General features: G+C 31.4%; 1 protein-coding gene across 1 annotated transcript in view; it reads left to right on the top strand.

Annotated features, from left to right (window-relative positions):
- Nucleotides 1–3171: 3171 nt before the first annotated feature.
- The window catches only part of LOC113386392, a 256913-nt gene continuing 237137 nt past the window's right edge, over nucleotides 3172–22947 (top strand). The window contains exons 1-2 of the mRNA XM_026624172.1: nucleotides 3172–3254; nucleotides 8425–10778. Of these exons, the coding sequence (XP_026479957.1) occupies nucleotides 3172–3254; nucleotides 8425–10778 (2437 nt within the window). The remainder of the gene's footprint in view (nucleotides 3255–8424; nucleotides 10779–22947) is intronic.

The raw sequence follows: 22947 nt of genomic DNA on the forward strand, positions 1-22947 counted from the left end.
GTAGAGTCCTTTTTATACTCTAAGTAGCTCGTCAGTAGAGTCCTTTTATTTCCGACATGTTTTGTAAAAATAGTTTGATCGCTAGTGGAGTTTTTTTTAGCTAGTAGAGTCCTTTTTTTCTTCTGGTGTTGTTAATTTTTGATATTATCTTTACCGATTACCGCGTTAAAGTTATTCTGGATTTGGATATAAAAAAAATCGAATAAGTCCCAAGTAAATCATTTGTCCAATCTACTACCCTCTAAGATATCATCCCTTACAAGATCTCAGCCGTCCTCCGCCGTCCTCCACCGTCCGCAATCTCGTTCTCGTTCTCAAACAAATGTGTCGTAAAGTTAATCCGGCTCGTTTTCTCTCTCTTTGCGAAGTGCTGCGTTAACGCAGCGTCAGCGCTGCAATTTTGTGCGGCAAAAGATAAACGCGGCAATTTTTTCACGATTCGACTTAAAAGTTTATCTATAAATCTGAGATAATAGATAGACGATAGAAAATATTCTTGAAATAAACAGGAAACTAACTGTATATTTGTCCACAACATGTACACTTTTACTTGATTTGTAGTAAACGAGCTTAAAGAAGTTTCACTTCAATAAGATATAGATGTTTTTTAATGTTGGGTATCGTTTGAAAGGTCTCGACGAGTAGAAAACGATTTTTGCGAAAAAATAATATAATACTTGTGGTGTATGGCATCGTGCCTTAAGGCAAATTGCTGGATCTTTCCGTACCGCAATGAAATATTCGAGAATTTTTTTTAAAAGTTTTCAAATATATTATTACAAATACTGTAACTTTCATTATTTTTGCTAAAATCATAAATTAATTTATCTCCAGAACATTAACAATTGTCATTTCATTTCGAATTCAATTTAAAAAAAAAAGTTGCCTAATTTACACAAAATTGAGAAAGTGCTCCCGTATAGTCACAGTCTAAACGCATTTGCAAATAATTTTGTGCGGCATTTTCAGTTATATTGTGCTTAGCTTGGCGGCATTTTCACATTTTTCAATAGTTTTTACAAAATTGGAAAAGTACTTTAATACATAAACAGTCTAAACGTACTTGGGTAAACATTTGTACCAGAGTGGCGCTTAGACTGTGCTTAGCCTGGGTATTTTTTTGAATTTTTATTCCAAAATTACAAAAATATTTTATAGAAAATAAAAAAATAAAAGGGACTCTACTGACGAGCAAATTAAAATGTCAATACAAATAGAGACTTTACTGTCGAGAATATTAAAAAAGGGATTTTACGAACAAGCAAATTAAAGTGTCAATAAAATAAAGAAACTCTACTGATGAGCAAATTTAAAATTTCAGTACAAAAAGGGACTCTACTGATGGACAATTGAGAATGTCAATAGAAATATAACTCTACTGACGAGCAAATTAAATAAAAAATTTAAAAAAAACTCCACGCGATCTAACTATTTTTTACAATACATGTCGGAAATAAAAGGACTCTACTAACGAGCAATTTAGAGTATAAAAAGGACTCTACTGACGAGCAAACTGAGAAAAGAAAAAAGGACTCTACTGACAAGCAAACTGAAAAACAAGACATGAAAAGGAAAAAAGTACCCTACTGTCGAGCAAATTAAATAGAAATTTAGAAAATTAAAAAAAACACTCCACTAGAGACCAAACTATTTTTTACAAGACATGTCGGAAATTAAAGGACTCTACTGACGAGCAACTTAAAATAAAAAAAGGACTCTACTGACGAGTAAACTGAAAAACAAGACATTAGATGTAAAAAAGGACTCTACTGACGAACAAACTGAAAAACAAGACATGAAACGAATAAAAGGACTTTACTGTCGAGCAAATTAAATAGAAAGTTAGAAAATAAAAAAAAAACTCAACTAGCGATCAAACTATTTTTTACAAGACATGTTGGAAATAAAAGGACTCTACTGACGAGCAAATTAAAGAGAAATTTAGAAAATTAAAAGAAAACTCCACTAGCGACCAAACTATTTTTTACAAGTCATGTCGGAAATTAAAGGACTCTACTGACGAGCAACTTAGAGTATAAAAAGGACTCTACTGACGAGCAAACTAAAAATATATTATGTATTAATTATAAATATAAAATTTTTGATCAAGATAATCTTAATATATTTTTTAAAAGTACTGCGAAAATTTTATACTTTGACAACCCAATGGTTTTCCTGCTTGCCTAAAACATTTTCAGAAAACTCTCAACCTTTTTACACGATATACAACACTTCATAATTTTCTTATGCAACTTACAATTTCAAACATTTTACATACATTTTTAGATAACTTATGGTATTTATATATACCCTATATATAACAAATTCAGACAACTTACACCATTTTCAGACAACTACTTCCCCGTCTATACAGAAGAATTCGCCCTCCACCGCCAACTCTTCGAATACATTGAAAAGTCTGATATAAAATGTATATTACATAATCTAGAGAAGATATATTGAATTTGTTATTACGAAATAAACTACTTGAGAATTTTCCCAACATAATATAGTTCCGACATACGAGTTTTCCTAGAAAACTGCTGTACATACCCACACACGCACACACGTGTGGAGGAAAAGTTATGAAAGAAAGTTTTCTATTTAATGATTTACACTGGGAGATTGAAATTAATTTTGTATAGGAGAGGATTGTGAAGTGTAAGATAAACAAGTGGTGTATGGCATCGTGCCATAAGGCAAATTGCTGGAACTTCCCGTACCGTAATAAAATATTCGAGAAATTTTAAACGTTTTCAAATATATTATTACAAATACTGTAACTTTCATTATTTTTGCTATTTTGTTATATCTGAGCAAATCAAATGTAAATCATAAATCAATTTATCTCCAGAACATTAACAATCGTCATTTCATTTCGAATTCAATTTCAAAAAAAAAAGTTGCCCAATTTACACAAAATTCTCGGCGAAATCTCCTCTACTAATAAATAAAATGAAATTTTTGGTCACTCCAGCTCTTTTGCTAAACTCCCAATACATATATATATATATATATATATATATATATATATATATATATATATACATTTCCCATCTTTCAATGTATTACTCGGATGGGAGTTTTATATGCAATATGCATATTTTCAATTTGATTTTATTTCTGAAGTCTGCTCGACTTTTTCTCGGCGGCAAGAAAAAAAGTTGCAATATGTCTGATGCACCATTGCAGCTGCAGCAGCAGCAGCAGCAGCTTCTTGTACTTCTCCTTACATCTATCAGATCACAAATAAGGTTGGAAAAATATTAAATGCAGATTTATGTACATAAAAAAATGTATTGAAATATTTTGATATTAGATATAAAGGAAAGCGTTTGAAATATTAAAATTATACATTAAAAAAACTGTGGAGGATTTAAAGAAAATGATATAGCAGTGCTTGGTAAAAGACATATACTTTATTACTTATTTTTTTATCAATTTCCCCGCGATGCTTTAACTTTATCTTTATCGTTATTATATAGATAAACCTTCGAAACTCGTTCGTCCGCCGAAAGTTTCTAGTTGCAAGTTGTGCATCGAGTTCATATCAAAACTGGCGCAGTCATAATGGAGATGCCTCCACCGCCATTTGCTTCACCGGTTGCTGCTCCACTAATTATGATTGTGATGTTGTTTGATTTTATTTCATTACTTGCTAAATTAGTTTTAGCGAGATGCAAACTATGCTAATAAGGAAGATATCAGTTATAAGTTATTAGTTATAAGGGATAAGGGATAGGAGGTGAGTGGTTGGGGATGAAACTTGTTTGCAAAGGGATGTAGGGATGGGATTTATTTGTTAATTAATTGGGCAAATATTGTAATTATATTGTGGAGGGAAAATAATAAACACAAAGCCATATTTTTCTGATAATGTTGTGGAGTGTCTGAGAATGCTGTGGAGTGTCTGAGAATGTTTTGGAGTCTCTGAGAATGTTTGGAGTCTCTGAGAATGTTTTGGAGTCTCTGAGAATGTTTTGGAGTCTCTGAGAATTATCTGGAGTGCCTGAGAATGTTTTGGAGTATCTGAGAATGTTTCGGAGTATCTGAGAGTTGTTTCGTAGTGTCTGAGAATGTTTTGGAGTGTCTGAGATTTATCTGGAGTGTCTGAGAATTATCTGGAGTGTCTGAGAATTATCTGGAGTGTCTGAGAATTATCCGGAGTGTCTGAGAATTATCCGGAGTGTCTGAGAATCATCCGGAGTGTCTGAGAATTATCTGGAGTGTCTGAGAATTATCTGGAGTGTCTGAGAATTATCTGGAGTGTCTGAGAATTATCTGGAGTGTCTGAGAATTATCTGGAGTGTCTGAGAATTATCCGGAGTGTCTGAGAATTATCTGGAGTGTCCGAGAATGTCGTGGAGTGCCTGAGAATGTTGTGGAGAGGAAAGGATTTGTGAATTGTCAAAAAATGTCACATTTTTGCCTAAAAATGTTTTAGATTTTTGTCTTAAAATACACGTCTCCTTCTACAAGTTAAAGAATAAATAAACCCTTATAATGTTCCAATAATTTTTCCTCCACCGGTCCTGCAATATTTGCACAGTACGTTCGCGTAGATAAATCAATAAATAAATAACGTAGCAGAAGTAAAACGGCAAAAAACACAAAAATCGAGAAATCGCGCAACAAAAATCGATTCGCAGATACAGAGAGAGAAAAAAAACAGAAAAAATGATGCAAAATGAATCAATTGAATTGAGTCAAAGGGAGGAAAAGTTGTTCGCCGATATGTACTACTTGAGTAAACTCTTCCCTTGAGTAAGTAAGTGAGTGAGTATATATATATATATATATATATATATATATATATATATATATATATTATACTTACTCGAGGCGGCCATTTGCAATCTGCTTATATTTGTATTTGTATTTGCTTCGAGGAATGTAAATATATTCGGAAATTAGAAACGAAATCTGAGACGAAAGTTAAGAAACCATAGTATCCTGGTGGAGGAACATTTTTTGAAATATGGAGGAGCTTACGCATACACTAAAGTTAAATTATTTCTATTAGTTTTCTGTTACTACTATTTCATGTCTGGTGTCCATTCCTATTTCTAAATATATAGTTTCTGCTGCTCCACCGTTTTATTTTCATTCGAGAGCGGTTTTAACTTGTGCATTTTTCAGTGGCCACTTGTTTCAAATTCTTTCGAGTAATTGCAATTCGACTCCGTATAGAAATTCCATTTGGAATTCGAACGATGATATTTTTCCTTGTTCGAGTTGATGTCTTGATATCATGAGATAGAAAATTAGACTTAGTCAGTTTTAGTGCAACAGTCATGGAACGGTGGAGATGTAATTGAGGTGATTTTTGAAGTAATTAGTCTTTTGAGTTCGAATTTTTTATTTTTATTCATTACTGTTCTACCTGTGTCTATTTCCGCGTGTGTTTCTATTTGAATAGTATTGACTGCGATTGAAACGTTTACATAAAATTCGAATTTGTATACTTTGTTTTAACAAATGGAAAAAAACTAGAAAATAAAACGAATTGTAGCCTCAGGTGAGTTTAGGTGGAGCTCCGATGCATTTAGCCATTTAGCCGAAAGGGCAATTTGCTCGATAAAAAACAAAATATATAGACGATGGGAAATAAACAATATACATACATGACTCAGTTTCAATTTTAATAAACGTTTCTATCGACAAATAAAAAGTGCAATAAATAAATTATAAACAATATAACAAATAAATATATGCGTTTCCATCGCCCAGTGGAGCGTTCGCCATACAAAAAAAAAATCTGAACCGGATTCATTTTACATTTTACATTTTGCTCTTTTCCGTTTTTCAAACGAACATTGACAAATGGGGCTAGTTCATCTCAAACAGCCAAACATTATATATATATTTATATATATACATATATATATATATATATATATATGTGTGTGTGTGTTTTAGCTGTATATATATATACATTTTCTCTGAGGCTGTCCATTACAAACAGTGGAGCGATATTTTTTCTGTTTTTGTTTTTCGTTCGGGAAAGTTTCAAACGGCATTCGATCGTTCAATGTCCCGACACGTTGTAAACTATTTTAAATTTGATATATATCTACGTGAATTGATGACTGAGAATAATAAATACTGATATGTGGTCGATATAGATATATGTGTACTTCAATTCAATCTCGAAACTGTTTATTTCATAACCGGATCAGACGAGGTAACTATATACTTCAGAAAGCTTGCAACATTTTCGGGCATTTTGCAACATTTTTGGGTATTTTGCAACATTTTTGGGCATTTTGCAACATTTTCGGGCATTTTGCAACATTTTCGGGGATATTGCAACATTTTGCATTTTGCGACATTTTGCGACATTTTCGGGCATCTGGCAACATTTTAGGGCATTTGGCAACATTTTTGGGCATTTGACAACATTTTTGGGCATTTGACAACATTTTCGGGCATTTGGCAACATTTTTGGGCATTTTGCAACACTTTTAAGGCTGGTCACAACACTTTTAGGCATTTTACAAGATTTTCAGGATGATCTCAACACTTTTAAGCTGATCACTACACTTTTAAGGTGATCACAACAGTGTTAGGCATTTGACAAGATTTTCAGGTTGATCACAACACTTTCAGGCTGATCACAACACTTTTAAGCTGATCACAACACTTTCAGGCATTTCACAAGATTTTCAGGCTGATCACAATACTTTAAAGCTGATCACAACACTTTTAGGCATTTTGCAAAATTTTCAGGCTGATCACAACCCTTTTAGGCTGATCAGAACACTTTCAGGCATTTCACATTGTTTTCAGGCTGATCACAACACTTTTAAGCTGATCACAACACTTTCAGGCATTTGACAAGATTTTAAAACTGATTACAACACTTTTAGGCATTTTGCAAGATTTTTAGTATAATCACAACACTTTCAGGCTGATCATAACACTTCTAGGCATTATACAAGATTTTCAAGCTGATCACAACACATTTAAGTTGATCACAACACATTTAAGCTGATCACAACACATTTAAGCTGATCACATCACATTTGAGCTTATCACAACACTTTTAGGCATTTTACAAGATTTTCAGGCTGATCACAATACTTTTAGACATTTTACAAGATTTTCAGGCTGATCACAGCACATTTAAGCTGATCTCAACACTTTTAAGCTGATCACAACACTTTTAAGGTGATCACAACACTTTTAGGCATTTTACGAGATTTTCAGACTGATCACAACACTTTCAGGCATTTTACAAGATTTTCAGGCTGATCCCAACACTTCTAGGCATTTTACAAGATTTTCAGCCCGATCACAACACTTTTAAGCTGATCACACAACACTTTTAAGCTGATCACACAACACTTTTAAGCTGATCACAACACTTTTAGGCATTTTACAAGATTTTCTGGCCGATCACAACACTTTCAGCTGATCACACAACACTTTTAAGCTGATCACAACACGTTTAGGCATTTTAGATGCTCTTCAGGCTAATCACAACACTTTTAAGCTGATCACACAACACTTTTGAGCTGATCACATAACACTTTTAAGCAGATCACACAACACTTTTAAGCTGATCAAAACACTTTCAGGCAGCTCGCAGCATTTTCAGGCATTTTGCATTATTTTCAAGCATTTTGCAATATTTTCAAGCATTTCGCAAAATTTTCGGGCATTTCGCTAGATTTTTGCCTTTTAATACTTAATTTCATATTTTAAGTGAATTAATTTGTCATATTCTCTTCATATGTGTATCATTCAATCTGCCATACATATACTGTATTTTATATTATTCTAACTTCTGGCACATCTCAGCTGCTTTTCAGCGATAATAATGTAGACATTTCATTTTTCTTATTCATAATCATAAATTTATTATACATATTCTAATATTGTCTAGGTTCATAAATAAATTAAAATTTTTGGCAGATGGTAGTTTTCATTTATTTGCAAAATGCAACAATGTGCAAACAATGACCTGCCGTTTTTTGCAATTTTTTCCATTTATTTCTACAATATTGCACACACATCTCAATACTTTATAATCACATACATTCTAGGAAAATTCCCTTAACACACTTCAGAAAGATTTATTAAAATCCGAATAATCGTTTAGAAGGAGTATACAGTGAGTGCTTGTAATTTAATATGCACTTTATATAATAGCAATAAAGCTCAAATTGATTCTACTTCTTAGTTAGAAAACGTTTGAATGTGAAAAAGAAAAGGGCTGTTTTTAGGGTTTTCCCGGCAATTATTCGATTTTTTCTCGCCGTAAGAACCATCCTTGGACTTCAACGAACATTTTAAAAAAATAATTGGCCAAATCGGTGCAGGCGTTGTTGTGTTATGTGCTTACCAACACATTTTGCGATTCATTTTTATATATAAGATTTCTGTGTATTTTATTACAATTTCTTTTGTTTTTCTTTCCAGTGTCTCCTCCAAGCAAGGCGTTCGCGTCCGCAATGATTCTAACCGGAGTCGTCGTCTCACCGGAATCTCACCCGGAGTCTCCCGTACCCTAGAGAGGTCACTTCGGAAAAAATCTGTCCTTTACCCCGATCTCTATGGCCGACAGATCGCAGCGCGTACGCGCTTTGTCCTGCGGAAAGGTCGCGCGGCGGACATGACGCCAACCGACGAAAGACGCCGAAAAACGGTGGAGCCTCAGGCGGCATGTCTTAGATTTAGCGGGATGGACTGGCGGCCGGTGGAGAGTGGTAAATGCCAGTGGCCCCCGAAGGCTAAAAATCGGATTTTAGCTGATCATTATTATTGGTGTTATGATGAAGATAGTGGCTATAATATGACGAGTCGACAAACTTTTTTCGATCGTCCACGAAAACACACGAAGGCGAAGCGGAATTTCTTTAAGCGCAAACCAATTTTCAAGAGCTTTAAACCAATCAGTATTATCAGTGCCAAAAAATATGTAAATGTTCAACCGTGGTGCCAATTTACACGCAAAAAATATGTCAATGACAGACTTCCAAAACTAATTGTAAGCGGTGATACTGCAAAAATTGTCAGTGTCATTTTAGCAGAAAATTCGGTCAATGACAGATATCAAAAGTTAAATATAGATAATGACACACCAAAGATCTTGGAAAGTTCAATCAGTGACAGACGTCAAAACAAAAATGTCATTTTACCTAAAAAACCGGTCAGTGACAGGTGTCAAGATATAACTGTAGACAATGACACTGTAAAAGTCCTAGAAAAATCAACCAGTGACAGATGTCAAAAGTTACTTGTGGACAATGACGCTGTAGAAATCATTAGTGACAGATGTCAAAAATCACTTGTGAACAATGATACTAACAAAATCGTCAGTGACAGATGTCAAAAGTTACTTGTGGACAATGACACTGTCAAAATCGTCAGAGACAGATGTCAAAAATCGCTCAGTGATACTGTCAAAATTATCAGTGACAGATGTCAAAAATTAAATGACACTGTAGAAATCGTTAGTGACAGATGTCGAAAATCACTTGTGAACAATGACACTGTAAATATCATCAGTGACAGAGGTCAGAGTTTGTTTGTAAACAATGCCACTGTAAAAGTCCTGGAAAAATCAATCAGTGACAGATGTCAAAAATCACTTGTGGACAATGATACTGTCAAAATCGTTAGTGACAGATGTCACAAATCACTTGTGAACAATGACACTATCAAAATCGTCAGTGACAGATGTCAAAAATCACTTGTGAACAATGACACTGTAGAAATCATTAGTGACAGATGTCAAAAATCGCTTTTGAACAATGATACTGTCAGAATCGTCAGTGACAGATGTCAGAAATCGCGTGTGGACAATGATACTGTCAAAATCGTCAGTGACAGATGTCAAAAATTGCTTGTGAACAATGATACTGTAGAAATCGTTAGTGACAGATGTCAAAAGTTACTTGTAGGCAATGACACTGTAAAAATCCTGGCAAAATCAATCAGTGACAGATGTCAGAATATAATTGTAGCAAATGACGACACTGTAGAAATCGTTAGTGACAGATGTCAAAAGTCACTTATGAACAATGATACTGTAGAAATCGTTAATGACAGATGTCAAAAATCGCTTGTGGACAATGACAATGTAGAAATCGTTAGTGACAGATGTCAAAAATTACTTGTAGGCAATGACACTGTACAAATCCTGGCAAAATCAATCAGTGACAGTTGTCAGAATATAATTATAGCCAATGACACTGTAGAAATCGTTAGTGACAGATGTCAAAAATCACTTTATCACAAAAGTGTCATTTTTGCCGAAAAATCGATCAGTGACAGACTTCAAAACGTGACAGAAAACCAAAAGTATGTGTCTCTAATCAGTGACACATGTCATCGACAATCTGTCAGTGAAAAACAAGATGACAATTACTGTGACGAAATGTATAAGGAGAATCGCGTCTCCACCGTACTCCGCCAAAAGTCGGTCACCTTATCATCATCATCGTCGTCGGTCAATTCCGTTCTAAATGACATCGATGTCGGACCGATTCCAAATCGTCGTATTGTATATAATCCCCGCGTTCGCGTTAAATGTGCCAAAACAACACTTAATGTTAATTGTGATTATAAAAGTGTAAATAAAACTTTAATTAAGTTTAAGTTAGAAACTTTAAGTATATACTTTTTAATCAGTGCTTTAATTGACGTGATTCTCGGAAGAGGCAGCACGAGAGGAAGCGGTGGAGCAGCAAAATCGAGGAGCAGCAACTTTTTGCCGTGGCTTTGCTGTTTTTTGCTGCTTGGAATGTGCTGCCAGGTCGACGCAAATGGAGGTCAGTGGGATAGAAAAAATAGTTAGTAATTGACTAGTATTTGATAATTTGATTATTTGATAAGTTTTTATTTTTTTACTAGAAATTTTGTATTATCAACTGTCAAGTGTTGTGCCATTTTACAATCTTGATTAAATGCGCCATCTTTTGACGAAGCTTGACAACACACTTTAGTACAATTTTTTTACGCCAGGGCTTTCCAAAGTCCACCAATTTTGAAAATTTCGAAGTCACAAAAAGTGGTAATTCTAACAAACTTGGGCCAATTATGTCATTTTTTTTACTGTGCCCATAGTCATGTTATTCAAGATTATGGGCCCAAAGTTAAATTTTAGAAAAACTATGTAAAATTGGCCACAATAACCAAAAAATGGTCACAGTTTCAGTAAAGACTTAGATTGCACTAATGATGTAAGTGTGATTGGCAAGCTCAGTTTTTAAATCACGTGGAATATTTTTTTCGGCTTCACGTTGTGTTCTGGGACACCTTATATATATATATATATATATATATATATATATATAAGTATGTATTTTATGTAACCATTTAAATCGGCAAAAAGCAAATTGTGAATTTTTCGTTTAACAGCAGTCGTAAAATATAAAATTGAGCCGCCGCAAAAATAAGACGGTAAAATAAGAAATTATGTGAAAACACCCTTTTAGAATTACGCCCTTAAATATTTATATCGAATTGGGGGTTGAATAATAAGGTTATATACATACATACATACAGAAAAATATTCGATCAGAAATTGTGAGAAAAGGTTCGTAAAAGCGATTCATTTGAAATTGGTTTAATGGAATTATAAGACTAGTTGTAATATACACTTTTAATCCATTTTTAGTAAACGAGCTTAAAGAAGTTTTACTTCAAAAATTTTCATAGTGTTTTTTTTAAATGTTGGGTATCGTTTCAAAGGTCTTTTCGATTAGAATCCAAATACAGAAATTAACTATGCAATTTGTCCACAGAACTATACACTTTTTACGAGTTTGTAGCAAAGAGTCTAAAAAAGTTTTACTTCAAAAATTTTAGATTGTATCTTTTTTGGCATGTGGGGTATCATTTGAAAGAGTTTTTTCAATAGAATCTGATTACTGACATATATTAGCATTTTTACATCTAGTTTAATTTTTTTATATATTAGAATTAATTTGAGATACATTTTTATATTGAATCTTACAACTGCTTAAGTGAAATTTTATGTGTAAACTTATTTAGGGTTCCATCAGCATTTATGGGATTACTTTATATATATACATACATACCTTTATATATACATATATATATATATATATATATATACGAGTATATATATAATTTGAAAATTTTAGCACGTTCGTCAGAGATTTAACGAGAAAACTTTGAGCTAAGTTTTAACGAGCATAAGTTTTTTCCACATATGATTATATATATATATATATATATATATATATATATATATATGTATATACAGAACATTTTTATAGTTTATTATAAATTTCACCCAAATTTATTTTATCTTAAAATTATTTCTACGTATTACGCACATTTTTTCCTCGCCCTATTTTTTTCGAATCGAAATGAAGTTAAACCCGCACCCGAGCCGACTGCTCCACCGGCCGACTCCACCGTGTTGACAGATTTTTTTATGACGATCGTAAAATATATTCAGGTATTTATTTATATTTCCATATTTTTTTATTTATTTCACACAAAGAGATGAGATTTATGACGTTTTCGACCCGGCAGCCCCGAATAATAATCTTTAAGCACGTATCGTATATTTTTGTAGATAAACATATACATAAAAATATATAGATACATTTATAATATATATATATATATATATATATATAACAAAGTTTAGTAATCGGGCGTAACATCAATAAAAACATGAATTTCTTTCAAAAATTTATTTTAAATCCGTACGTTTCGGCTATAATCCCAGCCTTCATTCAGTGGAAACTAAAAATAAAAACTAAAACAATTGAATTACAGTGAAAAGAAAAATAAAAAGAACAAATAGTTCTTACAATTAGTTAATCTTGGTGTTAAATTGGAAGATTTTAATAATCCATGGTATCAGGATATGGTAATGCACTACACTATTTATTATAAACATTAAACTTGAAATTACACAATATTTTCACAAAATACTGATTTGAAAAAATCACAAATGGATAGTGTGTTATTCGTAGACTGGTTAAAGATGTAATGGAGAAAGACATTTTTTAAAAAATATTTTTTACCAAGATTCTACGTATGTGTGGACATTTTTATTGTTTTGTGAGAAATTGGGAAATGCTACCAAATAAAAGAGATTTGTGTCGCACAGCGTGTTAAGTTCATTCCGTTTATTTATTGTTTTATTGTTGTAAATAGTTAAAATAGATTCTTCTATAATTCTTCGTTTGAATAAATTTTGTTCGAATTGTAGTACAATCGGGTTAGAAAAGTCTATATTGTGTTTTAAAGTATAAATATGCTCCGCAATCATAGCTTTAAATTGTCTAGGATTTTTAATCCTGAAAAGTCTATATTGTGTTTCAAAGTATAAATATGGTCAGCAATCATAGTTTTAAATTGTCTAGGATTTTTTGAAATGTTTTAATGTTGTTGTAAACGTTTCATTAAGTTCTGGCTTATTTCTCCTATGTAAAATAAACTACAATCTAGACAATTTATTTGATAGACGAGATTTCTAAGTCGTTCGATATTAAAAGGGGTTTTTGTTTTGGTAAAAATAGTACTAGTTGTTGTACTAAAATTTATTATAAGTCGATGTCCATTTTATAAAAAGTATACGAATCTTTTAATTGAATTGCAAACTATCTAAAAGATAATATTAAGAGCTAAAACTTTCAGAGAATTATTTTTTATCAATTTGGAGCCATTTGAGCCCTTGGGAGCAAAGAAATTCGTAAATTTCCATATAAAGGACCACCCTAATATACATATATATATATATATATATATATATATATATATATATATACAAAGATATGATCTGTACGTGCATATGATAGTTTATTCGTGCGAAAACGCCAATTTCCGCTTAGCTTCACATTATCTGCATTTGGCTACATATATACAACAATGTATATACATATATATATATATATATACATATGTATATATGTATACATTACAAATACAGTTTAGTACAGTTTCATTCTCACCATTATTTCTGTTATACTTTTTACTTTTCGTTTAGGAGAATAAAAGAAGAATACGTTCAATCTTTTCCGTGCTCGGAATAGCATCAGCATGTGTGGAAATATACATTTCGACATTAATGCACACACTTCGACATACATACATACCTATGTATACATACATATATACATATACATACAGGTGTATGCCCCTAATGGGCAGAATTGAAAGGATCTCACATTTGTATCATTCGCCTCTCTAAGGCTCTTTAAGTACAACTGATTGTTACAATTCTATAGAGAATTGTGCTTAATGCGATATTATTAAATCTTTACCTACATATACATACATACATACATATATACATATATACAATGTATATATATATATATATACATATATATACATATATACATACATACATATTGAATTGATTTTAATGATAGGCATACTATTTCTATGATGAAAAGCATAGCACAAGTTAACGTTGTTTGTCCGCGATGTACGCCTAAACTGCTGAACCGATTTTAACTTTTTTTAGCTCAACATATACATTTATACCTCACTTAGGTTATAGGCTTCGATTGAAGTTAAATTATTATTACATAGTGTTGTAATTTATAATAGAACTTGACTGTTTCAGAGCAAATTAAATTGAATTCTATAGGCGAAAAATTCTTTTCGGGAATTAAGAAAAAAGTTTTTAATCATATTATGGCCCCCTGTAGTGTATATATATATCGTATATATATATATATATATATATATATATATATATATATATATATATATATATATATATATATTCCTGTCGGATTAACAATGGTAAAAAGTTTAACTCAATAATTTTCCGTCTTAGGTAATTACTTTAATGAATATGCAAAATCTTCTTCTCAACTTTTTCTCTCGGAATTCTTTTGATATCTAGGTCAAGTTATACATAGAGCATTGATGGCCAAGGTGCATGATAAAAAACTATATCAGATTTATGAACGTGGATTGAATTTTTATTTGAGCTATCACAAAAAACTACGTTTATTGAATGTACTAAACTACATTTGCTTGTCAGTAGAGTCCCTTTACTAATTTTTGTCATTTTGCTCGTCAGTAGAGTCCCTTTACTAATTTATTTCAGTTTGCTCGTCAATAGAGTCTTTTTACTAATTTATTTCAGTTTGCTCGTCAGTAGAGTCCCTTTACTAATTAACTTCCCGTAGGGTAGTTATAGTAATGGACTGAAGATCGAAAATGATTTTTTTTGCATTTCTCGACGTTTTAAAGGTTTCTGAACATTTTACTGGCATATCTCATAAACTGAATGAATGTGTGTGTATTTTGTATGTCCGCATTTTTTCGTCCACGTTTTCGGGCGCATGGATCAACCGGTTTGAATGGTTTAAAAAACATTCGATTCCTATTAATAGGGAGATGTGCTGATTAGTTTTTGGCAAAGGCAGGTCCAGCAGTTACGGAGATATGGAGCAAAGAGTGCAGAAAATAGAAATAGGGTTTTTGAGAGAACGGATCATCCGATTTGTATGATTCAAAAAACATTCAGTTCGTAATGACGGGGAAAAGTGATTATTAGTTTTTGGCAAAGGTAGGCCCAACGGTTTTGGAGATACAGAGATAAATGTTGAAAAAATGACAGTTTTTGAGAGAACTAAGCGTCCGATTTAAATGATTCAAAGAACTTTCTGCTTGTTTCAACAAAATAATTGCTTCCGGAATAAAAATTTTTATTTATAATTTTTTTTTTTCAAAAAATATTTTTGTAATTTTGGATTAGAAATTCAAAAATTGACCCAGACAACGCACAGTCTAAGCGCCACTCTGGTACAAATGTTTAGCCGAGTGCGTTTAGACTGTTTATATTCTGGAGCACTTTTCCAATTTTGTGAAAACTATTGAAAAATGTGAAAATGCCGCCAAGTTAAGCACAGTATAGGTGAAAATGTCGCACAGAATTATTTGCAAATGCGTTTAGACTGTGACTATACGGGAGCACTTTTTCAATTTTGTGTAAATTTGGCAACTATTTTTTTTTCGAAATGAAATAACGATTGTTTATGTTCTGGAGATAAATTGATTTAACAAGATAGCAAAAATAATGAAAGTTGCATAACGTATTTGTAATAATATATTTGAAAACGTTTAAAATTTCTCGAATATTCATTACAGTACGGGAAGTTCCAGCAATTTGCCTTAAGGCATGCTCCCCACAAGTTTATCTTAGTTTGCTCGTCAGTACAGTCTTATTTGTCTTTATTTCAGTTTACTATGTAAAAAAATAGTGTAATAAATGACGATTCTGCGAAACGTCTGATGTCTAAGATTTGTTCATTGATTTAACTAGAAATTCTTGACGTAAAATGTAAATTAAATTTTACGAATTTTAATTATTAATAAATATAGTTTTTCTTCTGTTTAATAATTAAAATTCGTAAAATTTAATTTACATTTTACGTCAAAAATTTCTAGTTAAATCAATGAACAAATCATAGACCTCAGACGTTTCGCAGAATCGTCCTTTATTAAACTATTTCTTTACATAGTAAACTGAAATAAAAGACAAATAGGACTGTACTGACGAGCTAAAAAATATTTCAACGAAATACGAGTCTGCGAAACGTCCAAGGACAACATTTTGTGTCCTTTTTATAACATCAATAATTATTATTAAACGTAAACTACATCTCAGCTCTATTACTAATTTAATCGAAGCGTAAAGAGTTCCTTTCCAACATGTTTGCATACAATATTTTCGCGAGAATTTATGGATCATTTCAGCGCCGTTTCAGCATAAAAGCAGTTTCAGTATTAAAAGGCGATGAAAGGAGCTGAAATGATTTATGGATAGATATTTTATAGCGATACTCCTTCAGCTATTATGGTAAATCTTCGAGGGCAAAATACACACACGCTTGTTGCCGAATTTCCGACATGGAAAGATGCAACATTTTAAATAAATAGTAGACGGTGAAGAGAAATTTGATCGAACGCAATTTTACAAGTGCAATCGTTGAAATTTACGTTTTAAGCACAGTAGGCTCAATTCTGGTAATGGAACACTCTAGATAGGTGAATTAACATATCTACACTCAATGTATTTAGTGATTTTATATAAAGTACTAGTAGGGTGTACGGCATCGTGCCTTAAGGCAAATTGCTGAAACTTCCCGTACCAAAAATTATTATTTTTTTTTAAAACGATTAACATTTTTGAAAAAAATTTACTCTGAAAAAAAATAGATTTTTGAGGAACTATATAAATTTCTGACAAAAACTTACATTTTGTTGAAAAATTTATTTTGAAATATTTTGGAAATTCTGAACTTTTTTTCAAAGCAATCGCACTGGTTTAATGCATAGAGACTAAATATCGAAGCGCGTAAGCGCCGCGTCGCTGTCTAACGCATAAGCATTGGTACGGAACCCATAGGAATGTTAACAAAATGTATACTTATTGTTAAAATCTCTATAAAATATATGATAACTTGATATGCATATGTCTAATGTCTAATGATTATTGTTGACCGCCAAATGTTATTTTTTTTTACTTTTTTTACTAGATCTCCGAAACCGCTAGACCTATTTTCATGAAAATTTTATCAAATCTTCATCTTGATAATGCAAGTAAAATGTTTTTGAATTATACAAATCGGACGCTCCGTTCTCTTAAAAACTGAGTTACCGTTTTTAGCCCTTTTTGCCCCATATCTTCGGAACGGACCTGCCTTTGACAAAAACTAATCAGCACGTCTCCTTATCTATACGAATCGAATGTTTTTTGAATTATTCAAATTGCTTCATCCCGGTTCCCGAAATCGTCGACGAAAATTTGTATCTGAACACACACAAATGCACGCACACACACACACACATACACACACATACATCAATTATCTCTAAGGTATGCCAATATATTCAGAAACCTTTGAAACGTAAAGATATATAAAAATTTTCATTTTCGATTTTTGTGCGATTACTATAACTCACCTTACGGAAAGTTAATTATAAATAAATCAATTTATCATCTCCAGAACATTAACAATCGTCATTTCATTTCGAATCAAATTTAAAAAAAAAATAGTTGCCAAATTTCCACAAAATTGAAAAAGTGCTCCCGCATAGTCACAGTCTAAACGCATTCGCAAATAATTCTGTGCGACATTTTCACTTATACTGTGCTTAACTTGGCGGTATTTTCACATTTTTCAATAATTTTCACAAAATTGGAAAAGTGCTCCAGTACATAAACAGTCTAAACGCACTTGCAAAAACATTTGTACCAGAGTGGCGCTTAGACTGTGCTTAGCCTGGGTCATTTTGCCAATTTTTAATCCAAAATTACAAAAATATTTTAAGGAAAATAAAATATGTATCAATTTTTTATTCTCAAAAACTTATCTCAATTGTTTTGTCAATACAAGCAGAAAAATTTTCAGATCATTTAAATCCGATACCCCGTTCTCTCAAAAACTAGATTTGTATTTTCTGAACTCTTTGCTCCGTACCTTCGTAACGGCTAAACCTGCCTTTGCCAAAAACTAATCAGCACATCCCCCTATTAATAGGACTCGAATGCATTTTAAACCATTCAAATCGGTTGATCCATGCGCCCGAAAACGTGAACGAAAAAATTCAAACACAAAACAAACACACACATTCATTTTTTCTGAGGTATGCCAAAATGTTCAGAAACCTTCAAAACGTACGAGAAGTTAAAATTACACGTTTCGCAGAATCTTGTTTCATTAAACTACATCTTTCTAGTTTAAATACTTGTATATGTTTTTCACTATTTAACAGTTCAGAATCAAAATTAATTTACGTTTACAAATATTATACAGTTTTATTATAACAATATATTAATTACACACACACAGTTTGTGTGTATATGTATGTACGTGGTCTGTTCAAAAAGAACCCGGAATTTTCGTATATAAATATAAAATATTTATTTATTCGTCTACATTAATGTGGTCCCCTTCAAAGTAGTCCCCCCCAGATATAATACACTTATGCCAGCGTTTTTTCCAATTTTCGAAGCACCCTTGATATTCACTTTTTGATATGTCCTTGAGCACTCTCAGCGATTTTCTTCAATCGAGGAAAACCGCCGTCCTTTCATGGGTCTCTTCTTCAACTTTGGGAATAGGAAAAAGTCACACGGAGCCATATCTGGTGAATTTTTGCACTTTGCAACACTTTATTTCATTTTTTACGCAAAATTTAATACAAATTCTTTGACTTTTCAATTCTTCCATTGTAAAAATCGCCGAGCTCAGAAAAACACGTCGAACCTTAGCGACTACCACAGACAAAGTAAACAGTGAATATAGCTGAAAATTTCATCATACTTTAGGGGCATGTATACCAACACAATAAAAAAAAAATTTTGACAATCAGACACTCCAGACCCGCGAAATTTAATTATTAGTAATTCCGGGTACTTTTTGAACAGACCACGTATATATAAATATATATATATATACAACAGTCGGCTTTTATATCCTACTCGAAATGGCTATATATTTAGTTTTATCTGTTAGTTGCGAGAAAAAAGGTAAAGGGACACATTACATTATCTAAATCCACACTTGTCACATAAATACTCCAGATAAAAGATTTATACCATAATATACACACTAAAACGAGCACCTACTACTCCACCACATGAACACACACTAAAACATTTCCGGAAAAAGAACAAATAAACTGATATTGTAATAGTATACTATGCCTGATTAAAAATAAATACTACAACTATTATTTTAAAGTTAAACGAATCATCTGTGCAATATTCGCCCAACGTCTCCACCGGCTTCATAGTCTTCGTCTTCGATCTCTATCATGAGTCGGGGCTTTTACAAGCTATTTCACGTTCGGATATAAATTTCGAACTGATAGTCTTGTCGCTAACTTTGATGAGATGACTTGTCATTCTCTAAATATCACAGTCACACACACACATACACACACACACGTACGGCGGAGAGACATTGATCCGGTGGAGACAAAAAATCAAAAGTGATTTGACAAATGGACTCGGGGTAATAGATACTATTATCTATAGTGTTTAGAATCTGTTAGGAAATTCATTGAGGGGAAGAGATTAGGGGAATTGTGATAGTTTTTACTATACAATTTTGTAGGAAAAATAATTGAAGTTGACTCTGATCGTTTTGCGGAATCTTGTTTTATTTACCCATGTAGAAATTAATATGGTCTGAATCTACAAGCAATATAAAATCTACATTGGTCAAATTTGAAACCAATATCGGCTGGTCATAAAAATTGAACATTTTTTATATTGAGGCCATATAGGTAAACCAACAATTGGTCTATATTGGTCTATATTTGGAAATTTGGAACCAATGTTGCCTACGAATTGTTGAATGTTGGTAAGGTAATATACAATTAGACAGAGAGCTGGTAAACATTTAGAATTATTAATTATTGAATTATTCTGAAACTTATAACTGATGTTGAAATATTACACAAATATTTGAAGATTTGAAGTTGAAATAATAAACGCATAAATCAATATCATTTATTTAACAATAAAACACCTGAAATGAACATTAACGTAAATTTATTAAAAATGTTTTTGTGGAAATTCATTTATTAAATATAAACAATGATACAAATATATAACTGCATTAAAAATATGATTATTCATAAAACACAAAAGTGTCATGAATATTGATTATTTTTAATGGATATTTATTAATACATATCAAGTATTTTTTTTTTATAACAATAACAAAGGCAAATTAACTTTCCTATTTACAACATCGTCACTCGATAAAATATTGTACAGCACCTGAACCTATTTATTCGTTGTTAATATATTTATTATTCATTATGAAATATTTATTTCATCATCTAGAACAGTCATTGGGAAACCTACATTACATTTGATATATATCAAGTAAATTATTTATTTATTTATTTATTTATACGCCAATCGGCTTTATACAGTTTTATAATATTGTTTGCTAATTCATAACTTGTATATTTATATCTATATACATATACACACAGATATATACACATATATATACATACGTATACACATACATACACATCTACTTACATACAGATAGACATACATATATACTCAATTTAAATCGAATAACAGCAACAAAATTAAATTAATTTAACTATTTATAACATCGTCATTCGATAAAACACTGTACATCATCTGAACATATTGTATTCATTGTTAATATAAATATTATTCATTATGAAATATTTATGAAAGCATTGAAATGAGGTTATGAAATTTATCTTATCGTCTAGAACAGTGATTGGGAAATTTTTTCAATCATAACCCCAAATACACACAGATATATACACATATATATACATACGTATACACATACATACACATCTACTTACATACAGATAGACATACATATATACTCAATTTAAATCGAATAACAGCAACAAAATTAAATTAATTTAACTATTTATAACATCGTCATTCGATAAAACACTGTACATCATCTGAACATATTGTATTCATTGTTAATATAAATATTATTCATTATGAAATATTTATGAAAGCATTGAAATGAGGTTATGAAATTATCTTATCGTCTAGAACAGTGATTGGGAAATTTTTCAATCATACATAACCCAAATACACACAGATATATACACATATATATACATACGGTACACATACATACACATCTACTTACTACAGATAGACATACATATATACTCAATTTAAATCGAATAACAGCAACAAAATTAAATTAATTTAACTATTTATAACATCGTCATTCGATAAAACACTGTACATCATCTGAACATATTGTATTCATTGTTAATATAAATATTATTCATTATGAAATATTTATGAAAGCATTGAAATGAGGTTATGAAATTATCTTATCGTCTAGAACAGTGATTGGGAAATTTTTCAATCATAACCCCAAATTATTTTTGACCAAGTTTGCATTGTCATTTAAAACTTGTATTCCTTGTTTATTATATATATTATTCAATATGAAATATTTATGAAAGCATTGAAATGAGATTGTAAAATAGGATTGACTTAACTCTTTCCTTTAGAAATGATAACTTTTATCTTATCGTCTAGAACAGTGACTGGGAAACTTTTTTAACCATAACCCCAAAATATTTTTGTCCAAGTTTGTATTGTCATCTAAAACCTTGTATTCCTTGTTAATATATTTATTTATATATCATTATATATTATCAATATAAATAATTTATGAAAGCGTTAAAATGAGATTGTAAAATGTAATTGACTCTACTTTTACCTTAAAAAATAATGACTTCATATCATAGTCTAGAATCTTGCTATGCAAATGTACAGATTTATTGACATTCTACATTGCATTTATTATTATCAAACATTATGATTATTCTGTCAAAATTTATATCTTTCCTTTCTACAACTTATTTAGTTACAAACTTTTGATGAAAACCTTTTCGATAAAATTTTACTACTAAGCAAACCAGTTTCTCTATTTTCTGCGCTTACAACTATATTACCTGAAAATAAATAAGAATGCGTTTTAAATGCAGAAGGAAATAATTATATTATAGCAACTATTGAAGCTTACCTTTTATAAATATGAAAGTATAGAAATTTTTCTCTCTACTATATTATTATTTCCTGAAAAAAGTAAGTATAAGTTTTAAATGTATAGACAGAATAATATTGAGAAGTATTATATGCATTCACCTGGTAGTATAACCTCGTAAAATAATCCTTGCCAGAAATTAGGTTATTTATGTTTGATTCTATAATATATTTACATAATATATACGGCAGATTTCTCAATGCTGTTAAACTCCTGATCAAATTAGAAAATCTTAGTGTAAAAGGTTATTGAAGACTGCAATTCTTGTTGAAAATATTCTCGAAAAGTTCAGCTTCAGACAAATATAGTTTAACATGAGACACCACACAACACCTACACAACACTTCTCACTGTTATATTTTATTTACAACAACTTAGCTCATAACACAACCTACACACA

The sequence above is a fragment of the Ctenocephalides felis genome, unplaced genomic scaffold (genome assembly GCF_003426905.1).
Source record: "Ctenocephalides felis isolate EL2017-DRISC unplaced genomic scaffold, ASM342690v1 CF-g0.4_SCAFFOLD_03571, whole genome shotgun sequence".
Classification (NCBI taxonomy): Eukaryota; Metazoa; Arthropoda; class Insecta; order Siphonaptera; family Pulicidae; genus Ctenocephalides; species Ctenocephalides felis.